The 27,694-nt window shown below is 38.2% G+C and overlaps 3 protein-coding genes and 1 long non-coding RNA gene across 5 annotated transcripts; 1 reads left to right on the top strand and 3 right to left on the bottom strand.

The window, feature by feature from the left end:
• Positions 1-4,393: 4,393 nt before the first annotated feature.
• LOC135593224 (uncharacterized) lies at positions 4,394-5,682 on the bottom strand. Its single transcript, XR_010479457.1, has 3 exons — positions 5,315-5,682; positions 5,206-5,238; positions 4,394-5,127 (listed from the first exon to the last, which is right to left on the bottom strand). It is a non-coding gene; the product is annotated as an uncharacterized LOC135593224 (long non-coding RNA).
• Positions 5,683-8,107: 2,425 nt separating this feature from the next.
• Positions 8,108-9,409, bottom strand: LOC135593222 (uncharacterized). The gene is made up of 5 exons (XM_065083100.1): positions 9,161-9,409; positions 8,998-9,085; positions 8,839-8,909; positions 8,704-8,760; positions 8,108-8,612 (listed from the first exon to the last, which is right to left on the bottom strand). The coding sequence occupies exons 1-5, from the start codon at positions 9,302-9,304 to the stop codon at positions 8,463-8,465; spliced, it is 510 nt and encodes a 169-aa protein (XP_064939172.1). The 5' UTR covers positions 9,305-9,409; the 3' UTR covers positions 8,108-8,462.
• A 2,027-nt stretch (positions 9,410-11,436) lies between these two features.
• Positions 11,437-24,672, top strand: LOC135593223 (two-component response regulator ARR1-like). Of its 2 annotated transcripts, none has more exons than XM_065083101.1 (6): positions 11,437-11,882; positions 11,956-12,108; positions 12,206-12,601; positions 12,925-13,001; positions 18,183-19,508; positions 23,970-24,672. In XM_065083101.1, the coding sequence occupies exons 1-6, from the start codon at positions 11,696-11,698 to the stop codon at positions 24,024-24,026; spliced, it is 2,196 nt and encodes a 731-aa protein (XP_064939173.1). In that variant the 5' UTR covers positions 11,437-11,695; the 3' UTR covers positions 24,027-24,672. The 2 variants fall into 2 exon arrangements, with proteins under 2 accessions (XP_064939173.1, XP_064939174.1); XM_065083102.1 differs by lacking the exon at positions 23,970-24,672 and adding an exon at positions 20,538-20,781.
• A 1,683-nt stretch (positions 24,673-26,355) lies between these two features.
• Positions 26,356-26,964, bottom strand: LOC103998173 (uncharacterized). Its single transcript, XM_009419566.3, has one exon. It carries the CDS (start codon positions 26,875-26,877, stop codon positions 26,473-26,475), a length of 405 nt encoding a protein of 134 aa, XP_009417841.3. The 5' UTR covers positions 26,878-26,964; the 3' UTR covers positions 26,356-26,472.
• Positions 26,965-27,694: the final 730 nt, after the last annotated feature.

Below are 27,694 nucleotides of genomic sequence, written 5' to 3'. Positions count from 1 at the left end.
TCGGCATAAACATATGTTGGAATTGCTTCTTCCATTTCCACCAAAGACACTGATCGTGCATGTTCGAAAGATTAACAGACCCATGCATCTGGCTTTTCTCATCTTCCCAGCATTTGTAGCAAGCCATTGGAACCACGAGATATTGTGTGGTGGCAGAGGCCTTATCCCCATGAAGGGCCTAACCAAAAGGACAGGACTTGCCCGCTAAAAGAAAGATTCATGGCGCCTGACTTGCTGCAGGCATTAGTAACTCTCCTTACCAAATCATATAGTCGGTGCGTCGAAGTTTAATTACCCACATCTTCCTTTTTGTTCTTTTTGCTTTTATCATCTGGTTTCCATTGCGTTGCATTGGATAACCTATAGAAAAGATGAACAGCCGCCTCACCACGGAATACTGCTCTCCTGCCATGGCGTATGAATTGCTTTTGTATCTTTAATTTGTTAGTAATGATTTAGTGACCAATCATAAGACTTAACGACGCGAACAGTGGCGAGTTTGTGGCTGCCTATCTGCAGTCTGTAAGTTTTAGAGCACATCTTCTCCGGCTTTACAACCTTACATCCATTTGCTATATGATGATGTGCTCAAAAAGCCGGGATTAATTGCCGTATGTGGGAAGCCAACAGGATGATGCAAGGGAACGTGCTGTTCCTGATGGAAAGTCACATGGGGGATATCCTACCGATGAAGGAGACAAACCAAGGATTTTGAGAGTCGAGCAATTGAACTCATCATGTTCTTCCTTTTCCTTTCCTCTCACATTACTATTCTGTAGCTACTTTTGGATGTCGGTATTTAATTTCAAGTAATTGGCGGGAGCCTTATGATCTTAAAATTGGCCCTATTGGGTGCTGCAGATATTAAGGAATTAATCAGCTACACCAGTTGAATCGATCGGGCGCATAATCTCTTAAGCACAAAGTAGTGTCCGTTTAACTAAATTCTAACTTTGAGCATATGAATCTTGTTGACGCGATGAAAAGAAATTTTGTATACTAACAAATATAATTAAATCGTAACACACAACCGAATTAAACAGAAATCATAATTAAATAAGACTCCAACGTAAAGGATAAAAATTAAAGAATAAAATCAGAGAAAATTTATTATAAAAATAATGAATATATAAATCTCGAAATCTCTTATCCAAAATCCAAGCAACAATCATAAAAGAATATTTAGGATATAAGGATACGTTACTATACACAATATTCTAAATCTTCTCGAGTGATTGCAATAAGAATATACTGTAAATATGATTTAATCTACTATAAGAATATATGATTGAGAATAATATCTATATTGTTCTTGTCTTCTTTTCTTTTCTTATTTTTTTATTTTTTTAATCTTTTTCTCCTCGTATTACTGTAGTTTTTCGGTCCTTTTTAGATTTAGATTTAGATTTAGGTTAAAAGAGAAGAGAGAGGTAAGAGAGAGGTGAGACTAAAGTGAACTGTGGGCTATTAAAGCCCACTGTGAACGAAATCTATGGAGATTGTTGAACGAAATCTATGGACTATTAAAGCTCACTGTGAACCAATGAGCTGTTTACCCAACACTTATCGGATACATCCCACTTAGGTTTATGGAGATTGTCGAACGAAATCTATTAATTCCCGACATTTATGTTTGTGACGAAGGTGATCTCGAACTAGATAGATTCTGCGACATGATTGACGTGGCAAACCACCAAAACTAAAGCTGATGCTACTCATTGAACTCCCCATTCTTGCAATAGAACTGTTACACTAGAGACTGCAACATGTGTCCAACATACTCATAAGCAAGGTGGACATGGCCATTGCTACACTCCCTAGTGAAATGATCCCTATCAATGCACTGAAAACAACAGCCCTCTAGGATGAGGTCAATGGCCAGAGGTCCTTACTTGCTAGGTCTCCTGCTGCTAGTGGAAAGATAGGCTTTGCTAACAGTTCCCATCAGGCTCACCAAGAAAAGACTTGATCCAGAACCATCAAGAAAAACCTTTCCTCCACCAGGTCACAACCTTGCAATGGAGAGCCACCATCAGCTCCTGCAGAAATCACTCACACCTGCCAACTAGCTTGACCACGGTTCTTCCCTGAACTACACTCACATTAATCTTCAGAAACTTTTAGCTATCTCAGTGGAGGTGCTTCTGTGACAATGGCATTATGAGAATGTGATTTATAGGGTCAAAAATGACACCTAGGAGATTGATTGGGTTTTAATTTGAGGCTACAATACTTTTAGGTTCTGTTGTTGCTCTCTATATTAACTAGGAGTGTGTGTTGTGTCATTAATCAAGTCAGCAAGAACTGCTGAAAAGGAGAAGTAGACAGTGGCAATTTGAAGGCTTTTTCTCTCTGATGATGAACTGAACCCAAGCACACCCTTGTAGTTAACTGGAGAATCAATCTGCTATATTTCTACTCATCATAATATGAAGTCCGGATGTTGAAACATGCTTGTTCTTCAAGGCCTCGTGGTTTTACAGTAGGGTTCTCATGTGTGGACACGCGAAGACAAACACCATACTCATAGCAAAAGGAATGGACAATAAGCCAACAATGCCCAACATGTCACCAACTTTTTCTTAGTTGGTCTCATGAGTACTTCATAGAATTTAATGTACTTGTCTGAAGCATAAATGACCTCATGCATGTCTGGGTCCAAGCAAGGAGCATGATCTAAATTAATTACGAGTCTTCCTGTACCGCATGGCAACAACCTTCTCTTCACATCAGGAAGGTAACAAATTTGCAGGTTGCAGGCAAGTCTCCTTCCTTCCCTATTAGACAATTTTCCACTCAGAGATGATTGAGGTGGAAATCTCCAAGTTTTCATTGCCTAGAGGGAAGAAGCTCTCTTAGCTTCACTTTAGCTGTGAGCAAAAGACGACACAAACCAAAGCTTTAGAGAGTCCCAAAGTCTCATGTAAAGCTGTCTGTGAAATGGAAGAAGTTGGGTGTTCTTGCAGTAGAGTGTAACTGCATGTGGAAATCTATGTTGAGTTCACTTAATCCAAAGCAGCAGTCATGACAACAAAGTGTGTCACCTGAAATCCACTATTTATTATTTCTGTAAAGGATCAGTTATGATTGTTCTTGACCAGTAATAGGGTTATTAATGAGTTCCTTTTCTTTTTTTTTCTGAATCACTGGAAGCTCCTTAAATACCTGGCACAGAGTATGATAGCATTTCAGTGCTGGGAATTGATGCTGTCATTTAAGAGCTTTGAATAGGAAGAGAGAAAGCATTGCAAGATAAGTGATTCTAACATATGAAACAACTATTGCAACATACAAAGCAGAATTACACCAAGATTAGGACCAGGTGGTGGGCACCTCATAAATGCATTTCAAAAGCACCATGATTGCAAAGCTGTGTTTGAGCAGATGGTGGTGGACAAGCTGTAGTGCTTAGCACAAAGAGAGGGACACCAAAAGAAGATGAAGCTGGGCATGGTTTCCAATCACAAGCATCACAGCCTTTGAGCATCATGCTGGGCCATAGGGACACCATCATCATCACATCCATTAGTGGCGAAAGTTGGTGCCAGAGCATGTGTATCTTTGGCCTTTACAGGTTAAGAAATGACCTGTTCTTACCAATGGCTTTCCTATTTTGTTACAACTCATGGAAATATCAGCGAAAAACAAGTGCAAAATCTTATTCATTCTTCTTGACATTGTTTATTTTGTAGAGGCAATGTCTTATTAAGTCAGAGTGTAATCACCTCCAAATCATAATGGGTTGCAGTTATGCATTAATTTTATTGACATTGGAGGAATTTTAAGTGCAAAAAGAAACAAAAAAAAAGAATAAATAAACAAGAAAGGCAGTGGAAACAAATATATTCTTTTTCTAACAGCAGTTAGAACATCCTAATCAAGAAGCCATGTCCCATGCATTTTCCCATATTCATTATTGTCTCCTCCTTTGGAGTTCAAACTTTTCCTACTGTAAAACTCATCATTGCATATCTGTGGTCAACAAACATTAATGTCATGCATGCTGCAATGTGCCATCTCTCTCTCTCTCTCTCTCTCTTAAACTGAAAGGATACAGAAAGACTTTGGTTAAGGAAATATATAGATAATAATGTCAGATGATCTGCTATTTGTTTCTGTTATACATATATCATATCTAAGCACCAAAGCCCAGAGTTTTGAGTTGGTGAGAATTGTCCTTATGGATGCATAAAACAGGAGTAGATTTCTCAAAGATTCATATCAAATAGGTATTAGAACTTCCACAGATGTCATGTGCATCAGTTTGCTTAGAGTGAATGAAGACAAGCCAGTGATCAAGTCCAAGATATTATCATATCAGCATGAATCGTTCTGTAGGTACAGAAGAATACTTCTCTATCAAATCTTGCAAGGAAAAGCTCCGAAACAATAATATGATAACACCAAAAGGCATATTTCATTGGAAATCACAGAAAACTGGCATACAAAAAGCATCGAAAAGATCCATAGCCTTGTACATGCTGTACCAGCTCGATTTATGACGGGAAGAAGAATATACTGCCTAACATGTGAAGCAAAACAAATGGATGGCTGCAAAACATAATAATATCGAAACAGTTGGAGATATTCTACCTTAGAAATGATAACCTATTAAAGCTCCTCTCTCAAAGTGGATCTTAACAAGTTTAAAAGTAAGAAGAGCTAGATAATCTCGAAGCACATCTGGTGAAATAGCTCAGGAGGGATAGAGAGGAGGGGAGGGCAGAAGAGGAGAGAGAAGACAGGAAGATAGTTTGCATTGACTCGTTCCACGTCGAGTGAGGAGACGATGAAGATGAAGCAGACGACGAGGAAAACAGATGGAGAATTGGGCCTTACAAGATCAAGAAAAGGTCTTACAAGGTCAAGAACAGTTGATCTTGCGGGCAGTGGTGTGGGGTTTGAAGAAGGATAGTCGGGAAGGGAGAAAAGCTCAGATGGGATAACACCATTCCAGAACTAACAAGAAATATTAGATAACACCGACAAAGACCAACTCCTGCATCCGAAGATAAAACGACCATGGAACGCTAGCGTCCCTTGACCTTTAATCCAACTTCTTACGATGTCGGTGACGGCGGAAATAGGCATGACTTCCTGCACCGCCGTAGGATCCAAGGAGGCTACCTGCAAGAACTGAAAACGATTTAGGAGGCCATAAAAAAAGGTGGAAATTGGCATGCTTTCTTTTCTTTTCCCTCTTACTGAGTCCTTATCGTCCATCCTCCGGCTTCAGACCTAAAATACATGTAAGAGAAGTGATCAAAACAGCAGGCGAAACAAAACCATACGAAAAACAGTAAAGATCTCTCACCACAATCATCACCTCAGCTAAGAAAGCCTTGGAACATCATCAAAGAGCAGGTGAGACGAAGGAGACCCAGGGAACTACTTGAGACGTGTACTCGGTTGTGAAGTGGGCAGAGGGATATAAGTACTCACTGAGGAAGGTGGGTTTAATGACACAAGGAGGAGAAGGTAAGGCCACAGAGGTTGGGTATGTATGATTCAGTAGTCTTTGGAAGGACTCACAAGGGAGTAGCTTGACATGAGCGTTAGGACTGGGGTTAGGTCTAACTTCAAGCAGCAGCTTCCCATTAGGTTTCGAGGAAGGCAGGCAGAGAATAATGTGCTGAAGCCTGCAGTAGAACAGACTGCCGGACGCCCATCGTCGCATGTGATAGAAACAATCAATCATGTCTCAGAGCTGTGGCTGTCGTGTCTTCTTTCGCGCCCGACCTGTTGCTGCTATAAGAATAGGAGACGTACTGACATTATAATATTATGTATAAAAAAGATATAAAGGAAGAGGGGAAAATAATCGGTTTCAAATAAATGAGAATTAAAATTAAAATTTTTTATTTTTGAAAATTAAAATTGATGATTTTTTGAACCAATAATTTTTGAATCGAAACTGATTATTCACGATTAATATATTAATATATATGAGATTTTTTTTTATTTTTAATTAAAATATAAAAAATAATGATTCGGTGTTTAAGAAGGAGAAATATGGAGATCAGTCAAAGGGAGGGGGGCTCCACCGGAAGACTTTTCTCCGGAAGAGCGCCCACGTGGCAACAGCGCCTTCGTTGGCCACGCTAGCAGGAATCAAGCAATGGTGAGCGAAGGAGGGTCAGCTGTTGCTTTGGTATTGAAAGCCATGGTTTCCATCACTGTGAAAGTATTGTTTCGAGGTGGACATCGAGTCATGCCCTCGCTCTGTATTCATTACACACTGTTCCTGGCTCGGTGAAGGGTGTTCTTCTTGGCTAAACAAATATTCTCAGACTGTACTTGCACAACATAGTCGGCTGCACTATGTTTTTAGCTGCATAAATGTTAAGATGCATCTCCTATACTTTCAAAACGGAGGTGATAAGCAAAATGATCTCCACAGAAAGGAGCGCTTCACATACTGACTAAGATTCAAGATGGGAGAGAGAGAGAGAGATGCAGTAATTGATGGAGATGAAGACTTCTTTGATATGCTCTACGTGATTCAACTTTCCACGTACCTTATGGAACACTGAAGAGAATTAAGATGCAGGCATGCAACCTGACTTCCCGACTTCAGAATTAATGGAAGCCATCATGGTCGCAGTAAAGAAACAACGACTCCCCTGACTTCATTAAAAGCTTACGCTGTTATGGTAAATGAACAGCAAAGATAAGGACCACAGTTACTGTTGGCATCAAACTGCAGAAAGGAGTGACTGCACCGCTGCATGGAATACTGGTCTTTCCATTCAAGAGATTACCCCTCTTTCTCTCTCTCTCCGAAGCTTCTGTGGACTTGTGTGTTTTCTGTTCTACACATTTTCCTTTAATTACGTGAACCTCCTTGTCACATCTTGGGTAACACAGATACGTTGAGGTTGGCCTTTCATGAGAATTAGGACCAGCTTCTTCAATGCGCCATGGTCCTCCCCTGTAACTAGTAAGTCATAACTCACTGGAGCTTTAGTTTGTGGCCCTCGATGGTAGATTCAGTGAATTTAATGGTACATTCATGTTACAAACTGTGTTTTTGTTTCAGTCAATCAATAATGATCGTATCCTGCCACGATTTCTCGGTCAGTGGCTTTATTGTTCACCTGCAATGCTACACAGTATTATGTGCAGCAAGCACAAGCGTTTGGCCAAGGATTCATATATATTGGATCATTTCCTAACAATTTAAGTTTTTGAGATCACTAATAATCCAATTCGAAATCTTTATCTCGACTGAGATGTTGCAACAATGTTTAAATTCTTAATTATTTATCTCGATTTCTTTCGTCGAGCTTAATCCGAGCATAAGCTCAAGGCGTGGCGGTCTTCTCGATCCTTGGAGCTTCAGAATGTGTACTGAGAGCATTCAACTCTTGAATGAGGTGAGACAGTTCTTGCGATTGTTCGAGGAAGACGACTGTAGCATCTCACTGTGACTTGCTTGCACCGAGAAGTCCGATAGGCCACCAGCTACTACTTGTCGCTGGCTGAAAGCTGCAAGAACTAATGCAGCCTGCTGCAGCTTGTTTCAGTGCTGCGTGAGGAAAGCCACGTTCATGCAAACAAAAGCATGCTCTCGTTGCTGCAGCAGGCATCAAGCATGACCAGAACAAAAAAGTCATTTGGACTTGTGAGGGTTAAGCTTTAGTGGCTGCTCGAGTGATCATTACATGAGGCAGCATTACCTCCCTTTACACTCCACTTCACTGGAAAAAGGTAATCAGCACAACTGCAACATATCGTAAGCCAAACTTTCCGAGAGTTGAATAGCTAACTAGTGAACATAAAAGAAGTATATTTACATGTAGGAAGCAGGGAGAAACAAACATGGCATCTACAGAAACACATGCATGCATGCATTCCATCTCTCTCTTATTATCACTGATTCAGGGAACAACAAAGTAGCCCCGAAAGAAAGATGTCTAGTTGTAGTCTGTCTTCTTATAGATTGTCATATTTCTCACCTTCTTCAGAGTAGTAAAGTGTGGGCTGTGATGGGGTTGCAAAGGAGAGTTCCTCAGGTAATTCGTGATGGGCTCTGTGAGTTGTCTTACGAAGTAAAATATCAAGATTTAAGCTTGTTTCTAAGGTTCGGTGATTCAATTAGCCAAGCTTGAAAATGACAAATCTTGAGAGTTATTTATAAACATGATTTTGCGATTTCGCAGTTCTATTGGTGCCAACCTGATGTGACTGAGATCTTACAGCAAATAGAAATTGCAATTGAGATTGATCGGGCCCAACACCAATTTAACTCAACCCCTTAGACTACTACTACTACTACTACTACTCCTCCTCATTACGTTTGATCAAAACAAACCCATAAATCTACTTACGCGCACATGGAGCCACAATTGTACTCTTCTTTCGAAGGGATCACATTGCTGCTCCAAACCATCGATAACATTACCCCACTACTTCGACGCTCCTCTCTCCTTTTCCAAACGAGTACGTGGCCAGAGATCGCTTCACCTCCGCGTGGGACCGCCACGGCTCCTCCTGGACGAATCCAACGGCCCTCGACGGCCACTCGAGTGGGCCCCGGCGCCGCAGCTCCCTGAATCACCGTCCATCATCTCCGCCAGCATCCGCTGCAGGTCCTCCAACGTGTCCGGCTTCTGCCAGTTGTGTCAGAGATCACACCTTTATGTGATGCGGTTTTCGTAGATATCTAAAGAAATAAGAAGCGGACGAGTGCGGAAACCTTACCTCCGGTTTGACACCGTCCATCATCGCCAGCATCTCTAGCATGAAATCGGCGAAATCCTGGCCGTCCAAAATATAGGTATATATAATAAATTGATAATTAATTTCCTTTTTTCGAAAAAGGTAGCAGCAGAGTACCTGGTCGTCGTCATCGAGAGGATCGTAGAGGCCGGCGTCGTACATGGCGCGCTTACCCTTGTCGGAGAGCACTGCGGGGAACACCAGACCGCTGCTTCCGTTATTCGACCAAACGGCGACTGCCAACGGCATGAACGAAAAGCTAACACCGATGCTTACCCGAATACGCTTCCTGGATTCGCTGGAACCGCCGCTTGGCCTCCCCCGCCGCCGCCGGCTCCTTCGCCCACCGGTCCGGGTGCCACTTCTGCCCAGCACCCCGGAAAGCCGACGATTACAAGCAGGCCCAACAAAAGATGGGGGAGACGAACGTACGACGTACCAGGGCGAGGCGGCGATACGCGGCGCGGATGTCCGAGGCGGAGGCATTGCGGTGAATCCCAAGGTGGGAGTAGTAGCAGGAGGAGCCGTCGGATCCGGCACCGGAAGCGTCCATTGACGGAGATCGATTTGCACGCGACACCATCGATGCCGATTTATGGAAGGAGGAGGAAAGGCGGGGGAGATTGGGCTGCGAAAAATATCTATGACGATGAGAAGTCGTGCTCGCGCGGTGTGTTAAGACAGAGGGGATTGATGATCCCAGGGATTCGCGCCGCGAGATATTTCTCGGGAGCCATAACAAACGCCACTCTTGTTGTCATTTATTATCAAAACTGCCATTAGCACATGCTTTCGATTTGACCTCCACGTGACTCCGACGACAGAATGATATATATATATATAATAAATTAATCATTAAATTTATTGTTTTTCTTAACTTAAATCGTTTTATGTGAGAAATAAATTATGATTAATAACTCTTAAGGTGACTTGAATATTAATGATGAAAAAGAAGAAAATGAGAGAGATTAAATTAGAGCTCATAGATAGGCAGAATTAGATTTAAGCACCAAAATAAACATGAGGAGAATAAAAACAAATATTGTAATAAAAAAAGTTTAAAAATTCAGATTACAATACGGAATTGACTTATTGGTAAAATTACCTAATGGCATTTTTATGACTAAAAAAATCTATTTTGGTAAGAATTCATGTGTATATACTATTTAAGTCATCACAATTATGTCGAATAAATTATTTTTTAATTTATTTTGAATTAGAATAGTATAATTATTATCAATATTTTATTATTATTTAATCTGGATGAATGCGTAAGTTTATGATGTTGGTTACTGTTAAAAAAATTTATCAAATTTTATACAAATAAAATTTTATTTTCATTTGTATATTTTTTTAAAAAAATAATTTCATATTTTGATTTTATTTATTATGTATAATTTTAAATTATTTGTATATATTTGAACATATATTTAAATTAAATATATTGACCGACCCAAGAAGTCTTGATATGATTCCTAAATGAATTCAGATAACTATGAATTTGAGCTTACATAAAATATATTTTTATAAATTATAAAAATACAATATGTCCTGCTAAGATTATCATATAATAAGTTTTTTTAATTAATCATAATTGACTCATATTTAATTATATGGAAAATATAAATTATATATTTTTTATTGATCATCGATTTGAGAGTAATGAATAGTACTAAACATAACTTTAGTTTTGATGTATTCTCGTAATCTTCTTCGTAAACTATAAAAAAATCTAAAATCTAAAATCTTATTATTTTATCAAAATAAAAATTTATAAATCTATCAAAACAAATATGATCCAAACTTAATACAATACAATAAAGATCTAAGAAAAATAGAAGACTAATACATTATGACATCCGATTTATGTTATGCTGATTCAATAATCAGAATGGATCAGTGATTCCTGTCGATCGAGCCAAATGATTAAGTTCATAATCGAATCGAAATCCAAATCGACTCAAGTCAAATTGGATGTTGCTTATTATAATCCGACTAAATCATAATCGAGTAAGACCAACAGAACACTATGCCCATTAAGGCTTACTCCACAGAGTCCATTATTTATTTTCATGAACCAATGATGGCACGTGCACGGCAGTGTTATTATCTTATAACATCAAACATAAAGAAGAGTCACATAAAACACAATCGGCACATATTTAATCTGCTACTAAATATTTCCTTACCTGCAACTGAACTGGTCTGCCTTTACTCGCTCACGTACGTCATAACTACTTCAAACCCGTAAGCACTGCGGCTCGATTGGCCCAAAACACACACTTAATTTTCTATTACTGTATTGCATATTCGTATCCATTATTGATATCCTTCTATTATTAATCCAATAAAAAGTTCGACTTATTGCAGAGAATTTAATATCACCATCACACTACAACAAAGAATCGAAGCAGAATACACTCAAAAAAGGGGGAAACAAAATATATGACAAGTATATAAGAACGATTGTACGCATTAAAGGACACATCTCGATTTCGATCAGATTATATATAACCTTATTATTAAATCAATTAATATTTTCCGCTTTTGCTATATTTAAATTAAACTTATTATTAAATCAATTCGGGTAAATTAATAAAACGTAAATTGAAAATATAAAAGGATCGAAATGCAAAATGACAACACAACCCGAGAAAACGGGGAAACGAAACCCGTCACGAGTACAAATCAGGATGGTTTAGGGATTGACATGCAAATCGCAAATCAAGAGGAAAATTAAGGGAAAAATTCCAAATTGGGTAGAGGATAAAAGCAGCGTAGAAAAGATACGAGGAATATGAGGGGAGATGGCTGCTCCGACTCTTCTCTTTAGTCCAAGCGAGTAGAGAGAGAAGCCAATCGAACAGAGCTGTGCCCCAACTCCCTTCGTCCTCTTGTTGGATCTCCGATTCCGACTCCCCGATGAGATTTCCATATCGCTTCCTGTACTAGATTTTGATCTTAGGCCTATCGAATGCTGGATTGGGACTCTTCGATTATGGATCCCAGCAGAGCAGCGTCCACGCCGAGCCACGGCCCGCCCGGTGACGGCGGAGGCCCCGCGCCCGAGTTCCCGGCCGGCCTCCGGGTGCTCCTCGTTGACGATGACCCTACCTGCCTCAAGATCCTCGACAGGATGCTCCGCAAGTGCCTCTACGACGGTAACGCAAACCCGCGGCTCCTAATCTTAGCGTTTCGCATGATTGAGGCATAGTCCGTGCTTTTGATGTGCAGTGACGACTTGCTCGCGAGCAGCGCTGGCGCTCTCCATCCTCCGCGAGAAGAAGGGATGGTTCGACCTGGTTCTCAGCGATGTGTACATGCCGGACATGGACGGGTTCAAGTTGCTCGAGCACATCGGATTGGAGATGGATCTTCCTGTCATCAGTCAGTATATCTCTTCCTTGATGATTTGTGAGTTGGATGTGAACTCAAGGAGTCGTATGTTTGACTCCTCGTCTGTTGTCTTCTCGTTGATGCACAGTGATGTCCGCTGATGACCAGAAGGATGTTGTCATGAAAGGTGTCACACATGGAGCTTGTGATTATATCATAAAGCCGGTTAGGATGGAATCCTTGAAGAATATATGGCAGCATGTGGTGAGGAAGAAAAGGAATGAATTGAAGGAGTTGGAGAATTCTGGGAGTGTGGAGGAGGACGACAAGCACAAGCGAAGTCTGGATGATGGGGATAATGCTTCCTCTGGGTGTGTCGGGAATTGGAAGAATGCAAAGAGAAAAAAGGAAGAGAAGGACGAGGAGGAGGAAGAGATGGTTGAAGAGCATGATGACTCTTCTAGTACGAAGAAGCCAAGGGTTGTATGGTCTGTTGATCTCCACCAACAATTTGTGACTGCTGTCAATCAATTGGGTGTTGACAGTAGGTTCTTTTCTCCTTATATTATTGATACCATATCCTTAATTCTTAATTTATCATGTCTCCGAAAATATTGTTTGTGAATATGGTTTTTAATCAAACTAGCATTAATAGACATCAACTTTATAAAGTTCATGGTTTCAGTATACAGGTCTATAGAGAAGGTAAACCAAAAAGTTTTCTTTTCTGGTCAGGTTGTTCACCGATCCATTAGTTGGATCTCGACAAATATAATGTCATCGTGAACACCTGTTGGATGTTTGCAATTAATTTACTTCGAAAACAATTGTATATGTACTTAATATATATATCTTTCCTCCTTGTAGAAGCTGTTCCAAAGAAAATTCTTGAGTTGATGAATGTGGCTGGACTTACTAGGGAAAATGTTGCAAGTCACTTGCAGGTATGTGTACAATTTTTCTTGTGTCTTAGCTAGTCGTTTTTCACATCTCTTTTCTTTGTTTACCATGATCTTATACATCATTTATTTTTCTGTTGTCCAAATTCCATGATAAGCAAACAGAAGCTAGCGGAAAAATAATGTATTTCTAAGATTTAATGCATATTTTCATAAAACAATAACTTGCAAAGTGGTGCAAATTATAATCGAAGTTGATTCAATAATTTTAATAGCAATTTAAAACATCTAACATAAGCACAAATGTTTCTCGTACAATGAGAAGGGCAAGACAATGAGAGAGAGAGAGAGAGAGAGAGTATTAGATAAAAGCAACAAAAGAATGTTTACATGTCTTAACTTTTGGACCCTGATAAAAGAGATTTGATTTAGACTATGGATGTAAATGACTCTTTCAAGGCATAATATTGAGAATGCCCCTTTGTGTATCTAAAAGACAATTCTCTTTTCTTACAAGTTACAACTGTGTGTTTTATTCCAGATCAATCAATTATACAGACATGAAAATAATGAAATTGCTATAATAAAAAATCATAGCGAGAATTTTTTGTCATTCAGTTTGTGATTTGGAAAGCAATAGATGATATCATCATTTCCTGTACATTATGATGTTGCATGAGGAAGTCTCCACAATTCAGCTCCATTTTTCAGGAAACATCCAAAGTTTTTAACTCAGGTTATAATCTAAAGGATTAATCATTTCATTTTTGTAGTTTCTTTTCTATTAGTGAAAAATGTGTTGATTGCTTGCCTTTTTAATCTTTCCGTTGGTCAACTCCCTTTGTTCCTACCTAACTGGGGAGAGCACTTAGTACTTCTTCACTATGGATCTTATTATTTGGTGTGGGTTCATAGAAAAAGTATGTTATCTACCAACTAATCCTCCAAAGACATGGACAAGTGGGATGTAGGAACCACTTCCATTGAAAATCAGATCCTTTTCTATGGTAAGATAGGGTCCACTCTCCTGTCCCTCCATGGAGCATCTTATTCGTTTTGTACTCTATCTGGTGTAATCCAGTGTTGTCATGGGTGCTTGGGTGTTCGCCTAGGCACCTGGGCAAGGCGAGGCGAGGCCCAAGCACCTCAAAATGTCTCGGGTGAGGCATTTAGTTTGGGCATAGCTTAGGTGCGCACCTGGGCCTAGGCTCTTCTGGCCCAAAACACAAATAACTGAGCTTGAGTTGAACCTGAACTAATGGTTCAGTTCAACTAAGCCAAATAACTTGACATGATTTGTATAATGTCCAAAGCCTTATTGTTAGTATTAATTTGTTAGACTAATTATTTTAACTAATATTTTCATTTTGAAAAAAATTAGAATAATCATTTGGAGGGATTTTGTAACGTGGAATAATGAGCTCTTCTCCAACTTCTAGTTGTGCCCCTCGGGCACATCATTGAAGTGATCAGTGAAGTTTCTTGTTCCTCCTGTCTTTCTTCTCTCTCTATCATTTCTCTCCCTCTGTTCTCTTGTTTTCTCTCCCACAATTCTCTATTGGTGAAAAAGCCAAATATCATCTTATTCATTTCTATCAAAGCAACTATTGTCGTATATATTTCTAGTACATCAAATATCATCTTGTTCATTTATAGTTTATGGTTTCAATGTCAACTAGGTGTTTGATTAACTCCTTAAAGATTCCAAATGCTTTTTACCAATGCAAGATGCCAAGAAGGCAATATCAAATCCTTTGTAGCAACAACCCAACAGATTGGAGCTATAAAGGAAACCGAAATTGTTCTCTCAATAGTTGAGCAACATCTTCAAATCAGAATTAAGGAGAGCTTTTTTCACTTGGAAAGACATGATAAATAACATTTTTCTCCCCCATCTGCATGTGAAGGAGGAAGTTAAATAATCCAAATTTGGTCTGTGACCAAGAAGACCCCAATCATCACTTGAAAACAAGGTAGGTGTGAAGGGTGATGATGTGAAACTATTTTGATTTTAATCACGTAACAATTGTATTAGTCTAGGGCTCTTTTGCAAATATCATAAGTTGTCATATGACAATCTTCTATGATCCGACATTAGTTATCAATAAAAACAATAAGGAGACAAATCTTAGTCTCTATTGACAATTCTTAGGATTGATGGGAGATTCGATCCCTACAAGGAAGTTTACTATGGTTGTTGATTTTACTAAAAAAGTCTATTAATCAAAGATCTTATTAGGAAGTTTATTTGCCAAAACAAATATGCAAATCTATCTTCCCCCCAAAAAGGGAAAAAGATATTTCTTTCCACTTTTTGTACCTAAAGGGTTTGGAAAAGGGGGGGAAAGAGGCTATAACTTGGATGATCCGATGATAACTGAATGAATGGAAATATATTTTCCTATAATATTTGTTAATGGTGTGATTTTTCCAATGATATAATTTTATTGTCCATATTTACGATAGATAGAGGTGTGAGACATTCATCACTAAGAGTTAATCCCTGAGCTGACTTGAATATATTATTTATCCTTCTTTTGATCTTATTCGATATCTTTTTGTTTTTATTCCACAACTATACCCCATATAAGGGAAGTATTTTTTTGTTTGGTCTTCCACGTGTCTATCCTATATCATAATGGTATAGAGCTCTCATTCTATATCAGATTTGGTATTAGAGTTCTTATCCTACATCCTCTGTGATGTAGGATGAGAGCGACAAAATATATTTTTTTGATAATAGAGGAATATAAAAGAGAGGAATAGAAGATAGTAACTGAAAAATAATAGAAAAACAAAGTGATAAGTACCAGAGCTGCTCTGGCTCAGGAAGGACACTCCCAGGATGAAGGCCTCACAATTTCGCACGTCTTGCACGTAGACGATGGAATCATGCTATTAGAAAACAAATGTGGCCTCACACCACTCACACTCAAGGTGGGAAAAGAACTTATTTCATTGATCCATTTCTGATTGATTTATATTACAATGTTCTTGCCCCTTTTTATAGGCTAAGTATAAGAAAAGAAAAGAAAAATGTAAAAGTAAATAATTTACAATTGAATAAAAAAAAATATATGATTTGATCTTTCTTTCGAAGAGGATAATATTTTTGATTGATATGCTTCCATCTTCATAGAGATCAATCTTCACAAAATCTTCCATCAAGATTTGAAATCTTCAATCACAATCATAATTTGATTTTCTCAAATTCTTTTCATATTTTCTTCTTCCTTGAGTAAACTAAGAAACTAGATTAGAATTATTCAGTATGTTGTCATGTGGCAACTTATGATATGCAAAATAACCTATAAACTAATCAGATTTATTTAAATAAGAGATTGATAAGATTGGTTCCGCATCACCCTGCGTTTCCTAAGTCCATTTAGACATACGCATACTCAAACCAAAATTGAGTGATTGAGAGGTATAGATTTGGTCACTTTATCTACCAAGTGGTTTAGTTTATGTTACAGATACTTGATCTTTATCTTAAATATCAGATTTGAATCAATGTTCTAACTTGACAAACTCAAATAAGGACATATTCACATGGTAAGTCCTTTTTAGTATTCATCATCATCAGCATATGATGGAAGAGGCTAAAGGAGGCCAGCCATGTTTAGATTCAGTCGGGCCATATGGTTTAGCTTAAACAGCCACTATGTGATTGAATATTCTCACATCGGCCTTCACGACACCTTGGATGCCTCCATGGATGATGGTAGAGCTTGTGCAGGAATTTGCCAACTTTGGAGATACTTTGACAGGTTGACTAGTCATTTGTCTCTTCCTACCTAACCTGGAAAAGAGTAAGGTTTAGTCTTACGTTGGCTAGATCAGCCCAGCTGCTGGATTTTTCTCTGAGTGCCCCAGGCCAAACCAGAGAACCTAATATGACACCTGATTACCTCAGGAGAAGGCCATAATACAAGAGAGGTTAATCATCTTTGTACCAAGATAAGAAACTTTTCTTATAGTTTTCATGCATATTTATTACTGTATTACATTGATGTTATAAAGGTTCTCTAAACCAAGGTCTGCCATACCGAAGCGTACTGCCCGTACCGGGCGGTATGTACTGGTACGCGAACCGTCCGGTACCGCTATAGTGCTACAGTACTATACTGTAGCACTACTATAGTATGAAAAAATATAAAATTGTTCGGTACATCAGGGTGTACCGCTCGGTACGCCCAGATGTACCACCTGGTACACCGGTACCATACCATACCGAGCCCGGGTCGAAACGCCGGTATGGTACGGTATGACGAACCTTGCTCTAAACCCCTAATTATCATCAAATTAGTGTCCAAAACCTTGATGTAATTATTTTTCTATTAAAACTTGTATTCTGAGATTTCTAAAATAATCTTTTAGAGGGATTTGTAGGTGACAGGAATAGCTCTTCCTCGTCCAACTCTTAAAAATGTATGGTTGGGATTCCTTGGGTATATCATTGAAGTGATAATACAGTCTTCTCTTTCCTTTATCTTTCCTCTCTTTTCTACTTGTCTTCTTTCTCATCCTAAAAGTCTCTCCCAAATGTTACACTCTACCCTCGAAGTAAGGTGAAAGTTGATAAAATGTGACACATTATATCAATTTGGTATCAAAGTCAGTGCATCTTGTGATATCTTCTTTGGTGATATTCCATGACTTGGCAACGACTTTCCACAAGTTTGATGGATAGGCTGCTACCCACCACAATCATGTTCCCCCCATTCCCTGACTACAAAGGCTTGAAGGAAAACTACTATTAGTAACTGTTTACTTTCCTAGCACCAATCTGCTTCAATGAGTTATTTTATTCTATTCCCCAGTGCCAATGTTGACCTTGCCATGAGAGAGAATTATTAGCCTAAGAATCCACCTGGAATTGTTGACCAAAGATTTGCATAACTCCAGAGTCTACACTGCTGTACCAACAATATTATGGGGTGTTCAACATCACTTATTGTATAGCACAAGTCCGGAAAGGAGTGATCCATGGTAATGAAGTAGAGGTCAAAACCATGGTCATTTGGGTAAGTTCGATCAGTCTCTCTAACTGATTAGTTATGATGATTCTGTTCTTCAGAGGCTTTTATACAAGAACTTATATTGTTGCTTAATTCATTCATTTACCAATAGTACATGCAGGGTCCTTAAACACATGCTTTTTACATTTCCTTTCTCTGTGTTGTTGTTCTAAGATATATTTATTGTCATTTGATACTTCAACAGAAATATCGCTTGTACTTGAGGAGAGTAAGTGTGCCACAGCATCACGGCAGATTTGATGCACATTTTGCAAGTGCCCAGGAAGTAACTTATAATAATTCAATTGGTTCAGTTAGTGGATATGATTTTCAAGCTCTTGCTGCTTCTACTCAGCTTCTACCACAAAATATAGCAGCTCTACATTCAGGTCCAAGAAGTGCTACAAATACTGGCATGGGGGTGTCTGCTATTGATCAACTCAGTTTTCTTAGTTCTGGTAAACAAGTTACAAACTCTTCAAACATAATATCTTCATCCGTGCAGCAAATAAACAGCAGACAAATGAGTGACGTCCATGGACCCTCCAACAATATTGAGTTAAACCAACTTGGGCAGTCACAGCAAGTGGTTCAACCATTTGGAAGTATTAACCAGCAATTTGGGGAAGGAACTACAAATCTTTTTAGTTTACCATCTTCAGAACTAACCAACTTCTCATTACCTAGAGGTACCATCAATGAACAACTGAACAATTCTTTAGCCAGGCACATGAATCAGCATGGACAACAATTTCCTATATCTCAGCAAAGGAGCAATATGGATATCACATTGCAAGGACTGCCACGATCAAGGGGACAATTACTGACTGAAACTGCCTGTCATGATTCTAGACTTGTGTCAGCCTTATTGCAACAAGTACCTCCCAATAATATTCCAAATCATGTCTCTGGACGGCTCGAAACCAGTGCCAATATGCTTACATCCTTGCCTGCCAACTATTTGAATGCTTCATGTAGTACGTCTCCCCAAGCTCTCTATCCTGATGTACATAATAGCTTCATAACTGGATTACCTGGAAGTTGCTATCGTCATGTAAGCAGCAAAGGAGCTACACCGCAGACAGGAAGTGTCAAAGCATTAAGCAACAGTAGCAACCTAAAAGGAATGGACAACCATGTTCCAAATTTTGATATTATTGGTGAACATCATCAAAACAAAAGCCAAGATTGGAAGTTGCAAAATGTAAATCTCCCATACCAGTCAGGCCAAAACCTTGGTCATGGGCAAAGCACTATTGACTGTCATTCTTCACTGATGGGTAATCAAGATTCAACTAGTACTGCCAACAATGGGTTTAACGGTAATGCTGGAACAGTCACGAAGAATATCATATCAACAAGAAGTGACATTGATATGGAGAAAAGAGAATGCATTGTTCAGCACAAAACCAACCTAGTGGAGAACTGCAACAGAGTAAATTATGATGGAATTCCAGATCTCAGTTATCAAGATATTCTTTTTGAAGACAATATTATTACAAATGAACTCATGAATGTTGTTCGGAAGCAGGTTAGCTTCTTAAAATCCAACTAATGTGATATATTCCCCCTAAAATAAATGCATTTAAGTTAGTGAAGTGTTTTCATGTATTGATCTAAAATTTCTATGATTATACTCATCCAAACCTATTTGACATAATAAAAAAGACAGTTTATCGCTTAATGCAACCATCATGTAGTTTGAGCAGATTCTCAAAGGTAAAGACCTAAATGTCAATACTTTTATGTTGTGGTGGCACCAAAATAATATAACTTGAAAATCAGTATTAGACATACAAGTGCATGCACCGTGTATCAGAAGATCTCATCTTCTTCATGCAGGCTCTATGCAGTATACAAGTGAGGTTTATTAGAGATTAGATCGCCTTTTAATGGTGCAATATATGCATGTATCTCTACTTTTCACTTTGAGGTTTATTAGGAGTTTAGATCGTCTTTCTTATGGTGCATTATATGCATGTATTTCTATTCTCACTGAGTATGAGAAACTTAAAATTGTGTGTAGGATATGTAATCAACTTTTTTTATCTAGTTTGGTAGATAAATCATAGAAATTTTTTTTGGCTTGTTGAGTTTCAAAACTTTTAAAGCTCATTGTGATTACTTTTTACATCATCTTATATAATTAGAGTTAACAAATTCATGTGAAGCATGTTGAGATATAACCAAGGATTATAATTTCCATCAGACTAGTATGTGAACCTAACATGTGACTGGGCAATTTGGCCAAGCCTAGTGTACCACTTGGTATCGTTTCTGGTATTGAGATATACTGGACGATAAGTCTACAGCTCCGTGCCAACACCCTCTCCGCCTGTTTATCTCTTCCTCACCGAATTCCATCTTTCTTCCCTCCTTTCTCACTAGTAGTTTCCTTTTTTGTTTTTGTCTTGATTATGCATATTGCATGGCTTTCACATCAAATGTTTTAAATGTCTTGGATTTGGAGCCTTTTCTCTCTTGCTACCAAATTAAGGTGTGAATCTTGCTGCTACATTTATTACATGTTTTGTTATTTAAAGATGTTTTTTTTTTTCAGCTTAGGGCTTAAATTTCCTGTTTCAAGCATGCAATGTTGTTCAATCAAGGTTGGATCAAAAAGTATTTCATGTAGACTCATTTAAATGCAAGTCAAATTCATGTGAGTGACCTAGGTCCATGAAGAAGCAATCTTGATCGACATAAATATTGCAAAATTTGGTGTGAATCCCCGTAAGATCTGTGTAGATCCTTATAAATCTAGGTATTTTCTCCACCACTGTGTAGATATTTCAATTAGTCATGAATTTATTTCTTAAATTTTGTTAAAAAAAATGAAACTGAAGCAGCAAAATGTTGATCCTATGTGGTAGGAGGCCTACTTCTTGGATGATAGTGTGTCTCATGATATATTGTGTTGTGGTACTGAGAAAGAGGGGGCGGGCAGGGGGGTTAAGGACAAGTTTGAAGAGGACGAGGAGAAGAAGAAGAGAAATTGATAACAACAGAGGTTTATATCCATTATAAGATCTCTTTAAGGCTATGTTGCCTAAAATTACATAGAGATAAGGAAGAACGTGAATCAAATTCAGTTGATACCAATGATTTGAATACCGTACCATATCGCTCGGTATGGGTGATATCAGATATCAGGTATTTGGCCTGGTGTCAGGCGATACGGGGTTGTATTAGGCGATAATGATCGAAATTTCGATCATTACCGACCTGTACCGGGCGATAACGGTTGAAACCGATCGTTACCAAATGGTAACAATATTCCAACGGTCAACCTCAAGGGTTTTTGAACCCTTTCCTCCCTCCTATTTCATTCCATTTCATCCTCACATTCTTTTAAAATCTCTCAAACTCATTTTTCTCACATTCTCTCTCTTATTCTCACATTTTTATTCTCCTAAACTCAACAAAACAATGAATTGTGGATTAAATCAAATTAAGGAGGATTATGAGGAAAAACTTTTTAATCAAGAGGTCTCGTCTATACAATTTGAGGGTGGTGCATAGACCGAGGAGCAGTATTTTACACATGCTACCCAAGATTCAAATCATGGAACTCGACGAGGTATTAGTCAAGTTTATGCACGTATTATGGAGAATCTTACGGCTAATAGCAGTACGGTGATAGTTGGTCATACTTCTCCGAGCAATAGTATAATACGGAATAGCAAATCAGTAGCGAAAGTAGAAGTTCTGATATTCACCAATACATGCATCGGGAGTCGCTTCAAACACATGTATTCATGACAATCAACCTACGACCATCACCACATTGATGCACCAATGGCATACGGTATATCAATAAACTATGTCATGAGATTAATTTTAGAATTAGGTTCGACAAACATATCATATTGATATACAGATACATAAGATTGAGGACCTCGATCCACTACCCATGGAGGTTTGTCGTTCGGTTTGATGGTAGAATCAAGTATATCTGTATGTGATTTCTTAATTCATTTGAATTTTAATGTTTAAGTTGTATACAAAATAATCGAACAATTTAAATAATTTTTCTATAGATAATTTAATATTAACGGAAGGACGATCCGGAAAAGATCGAAATTGCGGACCCTACACAAGGCTACTCCTCAAAGCCCAAAAAAGATATGTGGCACTATTCTTATCTAATTTATATTAGTTTTGTTAAAATTATACTAAATATATATTTATTTTTAACTTAAAAACTTTATCCTAACTATTTTTTTCTATTTTTCATATATTTTCGAAGGGTTGTATGTCTATTTTAGGTGTATTGCTCGGTATGCCATGCCGTACCATATTGAGCAAAGCTCGATACACCGGTACGGTATTTAAAACCTTGGTTGACACTTTGTTTACTAGAATGATTCATGTCCTATGATATAATTAGATATGTGCAACAAAGAATTAGGATGATCCACTTGTTGATGAGGTAGGAGATCTACCATGTCTATCTCAGTGTATCTCAAAACAAATCGAAGTTGACCTATAGGATGAAGCAATTTGGTATGAGGACCAGGGCTACACATTAGCATATGTTCAAGATACAAAACAGTTAGCGTTTTGTGTGTCATGGTGCAAACAGTCCTTTTTTTTACAAACAGTCAATTTCAGTCATCCCTACAATGTGGCATGGGTAAAGGTCACTCATCGCATTCAGTTAATCCATTATATGTCATTGAGAAGCGATAAATCATGGAGGATGAAGAGACCCCTCCATTTGATTCAAGTCTTTATGAGATCAACAATGATGTAATGAGGTGGATAATAGCACATCCATTAATGATGGTGGTGAGGGCCAGAGGTCTTGTGTTTCCGGCAAGCAAACGAAAGGAAGATGAGCATGAAAAAAGTAGTATTTTACTTGTACCACTTAAGATGATGATCATAACATTGAACCATTTACCAGATCAGTTAGAATAAAGACAAGGGCAAGGGTGACTTGGAAGGAAACGAGAGACAACTTAAATAAGATCAAGTCGTTAAGTTCTTTTTTGGTCACAACCTCTATACCAATGTGGTGGATTTCATGGGCACAATGTGTTTGTCAATAATTGGTCTTATTTTGCTGAGTCTGTGGCTTCATATGACTTACATGACAATATATTATTGATTGTTTACTGCTCAACAGTGATCATGGTTGCATCACATAGAACTTGTTAAATATCAACAACCATAATAGCCCTTGCCCTTCCTTCTATCTTGTTGGTTAGTACCAGGAGTAAATTTTCTGACCCAGATGCACCATTATCATTGCTATTTCGATTCAACAATGACAGCATATCAATATCAAGTGTTACGAAAGCATATCGTTTATGTAACTGTTGTGAAAGCATGTCATTCATGTGTCCAACCACATGACATTGTGGACTGGACCTAGACCCACTTCCTAGGCAATGTGTCATTCGTTTTTATGATAAGATTTGTCCCACTAGTGTAGTGTTTTAGTCCATCTATTTACGAGTTTTCGATTATCTATTTATGATGTATAGATGATATATGTATCACACATTATGTGCTAATTTGATGTATTTTTAGTTCTTTTATGTAGATGTCTTGATATCTGGTTTATTACAAGTATTAGAAACATATTTTGATTTATTATTGATATAAAAAGTTATAAAAAAGCAAAAGACTATTAAAGAGGCTTTAGGTGGTTTGGATCTGACCCTGTCTGTATCAACCAATACCAACCATATGGATACATTGTGTTATATTGTACAATGATTGATGTAGGCACTAGATTGAGACTTTGGCAGTCACTTGTTATCATTTATCATGTAATTTACAGCTGAAAAGTAAGTCAAAATATACGGAGGATGGTCTAATTTTGAGCAAACTGTAGCATTAATACCACTGAACATAACTTCATTATGTGCTAGAACAATGGAAGCATTCTCGAGTACCACACAACTTTTCTTTTAGCAAGTTATTGATTAAATACAATGTTTGGATCATCATACCTCACACTGCAGTTCTTTTTGGTTTGCAGCAGCAAGAAGGGATTGGGCAGGTTGATAACGAGTTCAACTTTAACCCCCCAGTTTAGCATTGGAGTCTCTATACCATTAAGCAATTATGAATTCTTGAAGAAGCATTGGAGTCGCTATGCCACGAAGCAATTATGAATTCTTCAAGATGATTGGAACTGTTCCATAATTAAAGATCTTAAGGGGTTCTAGAGAGTTTTCCTTCACAATTTATCTGGTAACCGCACGGAAATCAGACCATTGCCTCCAGAGAAAGGGCTTGAAGACATACTGAGTCCACACGGTCAAATCTCGACACACGATTTGGTGTACAAAGGTAAAAGTAGTATGCAAATGCATACATGCTAAGTTTCCAGTTTCTTTCTTAGCTCATGCTAACAAGACATCCCTCAAGTGGCGAAAGGCTTGAATTGCATTAGTTTGGTTTGGTGTGTTCTTTTGTGGATTTGGCATTAGGAGTCTCCAAATAGTCTCTTCAAAATCGAGGGGAGTATTTTCTAACTCCAGCAGTCATGTACAGGTTTCGTTTGACTAAAGGAAACAAAGTGGTGTTAGTTTGTTCCCTTTTAATTTATGGCTAATCCTACTTAATTGTTTTATTCCTCCTAGTCATCCAGAACATCTATCCTTGTATTCATTTAGTTGCAATACATTGTGTAATTTAAATTGCATTAAGTTTGTGGAATGTAAACTTATCATCACTAAGCACCGACAGATTAACAAATGTAGAACATTATCATTATTGTCAAAATTTATTATGAATCGAAGCACCGTGCTTAATACTGTTAGATGCATTACATATTGGTGTAGACAAACATTTTACTGCTGTGTAGATTAGATTGTGTCAATTTTATAATGCATACTCTGGCTAATCATGTATGGAATTCCAATCTTTTGGAACAAGGGAAAAATGGTTGGGGCTCCAAATCTAGTGGCAAGTTGATGTCTTATAAGATCAATTTTGCAATGCTGTGGGATATATATATATATATATATATATATATATATATATATATATATATATATATATATATATATATATATATATTTCTTAGTCCTAAGCATCATTACTTGTAACGATGATGGTTGTGACATTTTTCTGCATCGCCTCCACCGAATTCCTTTTCTTTCCTTTGGAGGAAAATAGACATCACCAATGATTCATAGATGCCATATGATCATCTCGTATGCTTTTTATAGTCATGCACTGTCATGACTCGAGTTAGATCTATCATGGAGAGACATTGTAATAGTTGAAGTAGCTGAGACATTTCATATGGTTATGTAAAATATTTATATGTGGAAGACTGTGTCCAATGTAAAAGTAGATTCTGGATTTTATTTTTCTCTTTTTGACACGATGGACGTTAGGCCAGTCGACGCTTATCATAAGTTTTCTTTGTTTAAATCTTCTATTAAGATATTATTTATATTTTTTATAGCAAAGGAAGAATTTGAGTCCAAAATCTTTACTAGCTAAGTTAACAAGTACATTTGGTGTGATAGATATTCTTTTAAATTTCTTTTGGATGTTGGGACATAAGACCTCTCAAAACTAAGCGATTCCACGTAACTGCTCTTACGAAGTAAGGAGATTATTAATATAATTATTTAGCTTTCCAAACCCATTTGAATCCTTTTTTACTTCCTAATGCTAACTTAAAAAACATTAACAAAAATAATTTTTATGATTTTTAACACTTGAGACCCTTTCCGAAGATGATGATGATGACTCCAACTGAAAAGCATACACAGAGTGATTTTGGTAAAGGGGGGGCCATTTTGAAGGAGCAGTAGATTCTGCGGTTGAAGTTTGGTTAACAATAACTTCGTTTTACAATAAATAACATACCTTTCTTTGCATCAAATTACCCAAGTCATGAATTCAATTGAACCGACGGCCAGCATCAAAAGTAAGTGGGTTTTTTTTTTTTTTTTTTTACTATTAATTACATATTATTTATTATTATTAATTATCTTTAATATCACGATCCTATATTTTAAAAAATTATAGGTATCTTTATAATTATGAAAATAAATATTATTTAGATTCATTTATCCTAATATCATTAATTTTATCAATAAAAATATAAAATATAACAAATAATCTTAACATTCCAGTTAAGAGAATCACGAGTGTGGATAAGGAGAGTGATGATAAAGCGAGAGCAATAGTCCCTCTATTGGTACAATTTTAGCTAAATTGGTACAATGAAGCGAGAGCAGTTAGTGCTCGGAAGATTCTTCCACCACCAACACCGATGAAAGATGCGTCCATAGGACCTCCCTCATATCTGTGCTGTTTGGAAGCATTATTTTCGGTACCACGCCGAACTTGTTGTCATTAATCCATTCGCCGGTCAGCATTCCCAAAGCCTGTAAAAGCAATTTATAAAAGGAAAAATAAAATAAAATTTATTTATTTATTTATTTATTTAGGATACACAGTTTCTTTATTCGGTGGCGCCACGGAAATTAGAGTCGGCGAGAGAGGGCTGACGCCACCTATGGCCGCAAACCGACCGCGCCTCCCGCATTGGCCGAGTCGGCGACGAGTGACTTGTAGATCTCGACGAGCACCTTCTCGTCGTACTCCCTGAGCGGCTCCCGCGCGAACCCGACCGCCCCGGCCCCGCCCCCGCCCCCGCCGTAGGTGACGCCGAGTGGGGTCGCCCTGGCGAAGCGGAGCATCATCCGCACGTAGGCGTCGCGGATCTGGGGGAGGATCCGCTGGGGAGAGGTCGCACGGAGGAACCCCAGCCGCGGCGATATCTTCAGCCGCCAAAACCGGCGGCGATGCCCGCCCCCGCCGAGCTCCGCGCGGCACAGGCGCCGTCGCCCCTCGTCTCCGCCGCCGCGGTGCTCGGGCCGCTTCCAGTACTCCTTCAGCCCGCCCTTGTCCGACTTCATCAGCGCCGCTCCCCTCGAACCACCGATCCCTCCTTCCACCGCTTTTCTTTCACGGCAAGGAGATGAGGAGAAGGCATTTAAATAGGCCGTTTGTGGTCACCTCAAGCGGTTTTGCCGTGTGGTTGCGTGACCTTCATTTAATGGGTTGCGGTTTCGGTTTCGGTTTCGGTTTTTGGTGGGGTGAACGACACATCACGATGGAGGCGCAGCGCGGATGATTGGATGAGGACCGTTCGATCGAGCGAATCAAGAGGTAGCACACATCTGACGGTTCCAAATCCATGTGCAACATACATATAGCCCCTCCCCCATCCCTCCAATTCTAAAATAGAATACGAGGGTGTTCACTCCACGGGATGCCACTATTGTAATTTGTAATTAATGTGCCACACATGATTTTTTTTTTTCACGTAATATTAATAATGATTTAATAGATAATTTGAATTTTATTGATTAATAATAAAGATAAATCTGATTTTAATTATCATATCTATTAATGATAAAAGTTATGAGTCTCGATGAGCGTGTAATGGATATAATGGATGGATGTTAATTCTGAATTAATGAAAAATATCTTTTATATCATTATAAACTTATAATCCTGATCCTCTCTTCACTTGATCATAATATGATATTTTTATCAATAATGTATATCAAAGTAAATGGGTAAAAGAAAGAAATCAAAATTTTAAACGAAAGGAGCTCGCATATGATAATCGTAGATTGGCCTTACGAATCATAACTATAGAGGAGCAGGGACAAGTCTTAATGACGATGGCATTATAGATCTAATAATAGAGAAACTCCTTTAATCTAA

Source organism: Musa acuminata, chromosome BXJ1-9, assembly GCF_036884655.1.
Source record: "Musa acuminata AAA Group cultivar baxijiao chromosome BXJ1-9, Cavendish_Baxijiao_AAA, whole genome shotgun sequence".
Taxonomy (NCBI): domain Eukaryota; kingdom Viridiplantae; phylum Streptophyta; class Magnoliopsida; order Zingiberales; family Musaceae; genus Musa; species Musa acuminata.
This window is presented reverse-complemented; position numbering and strand designations above follow the sequence as displayed.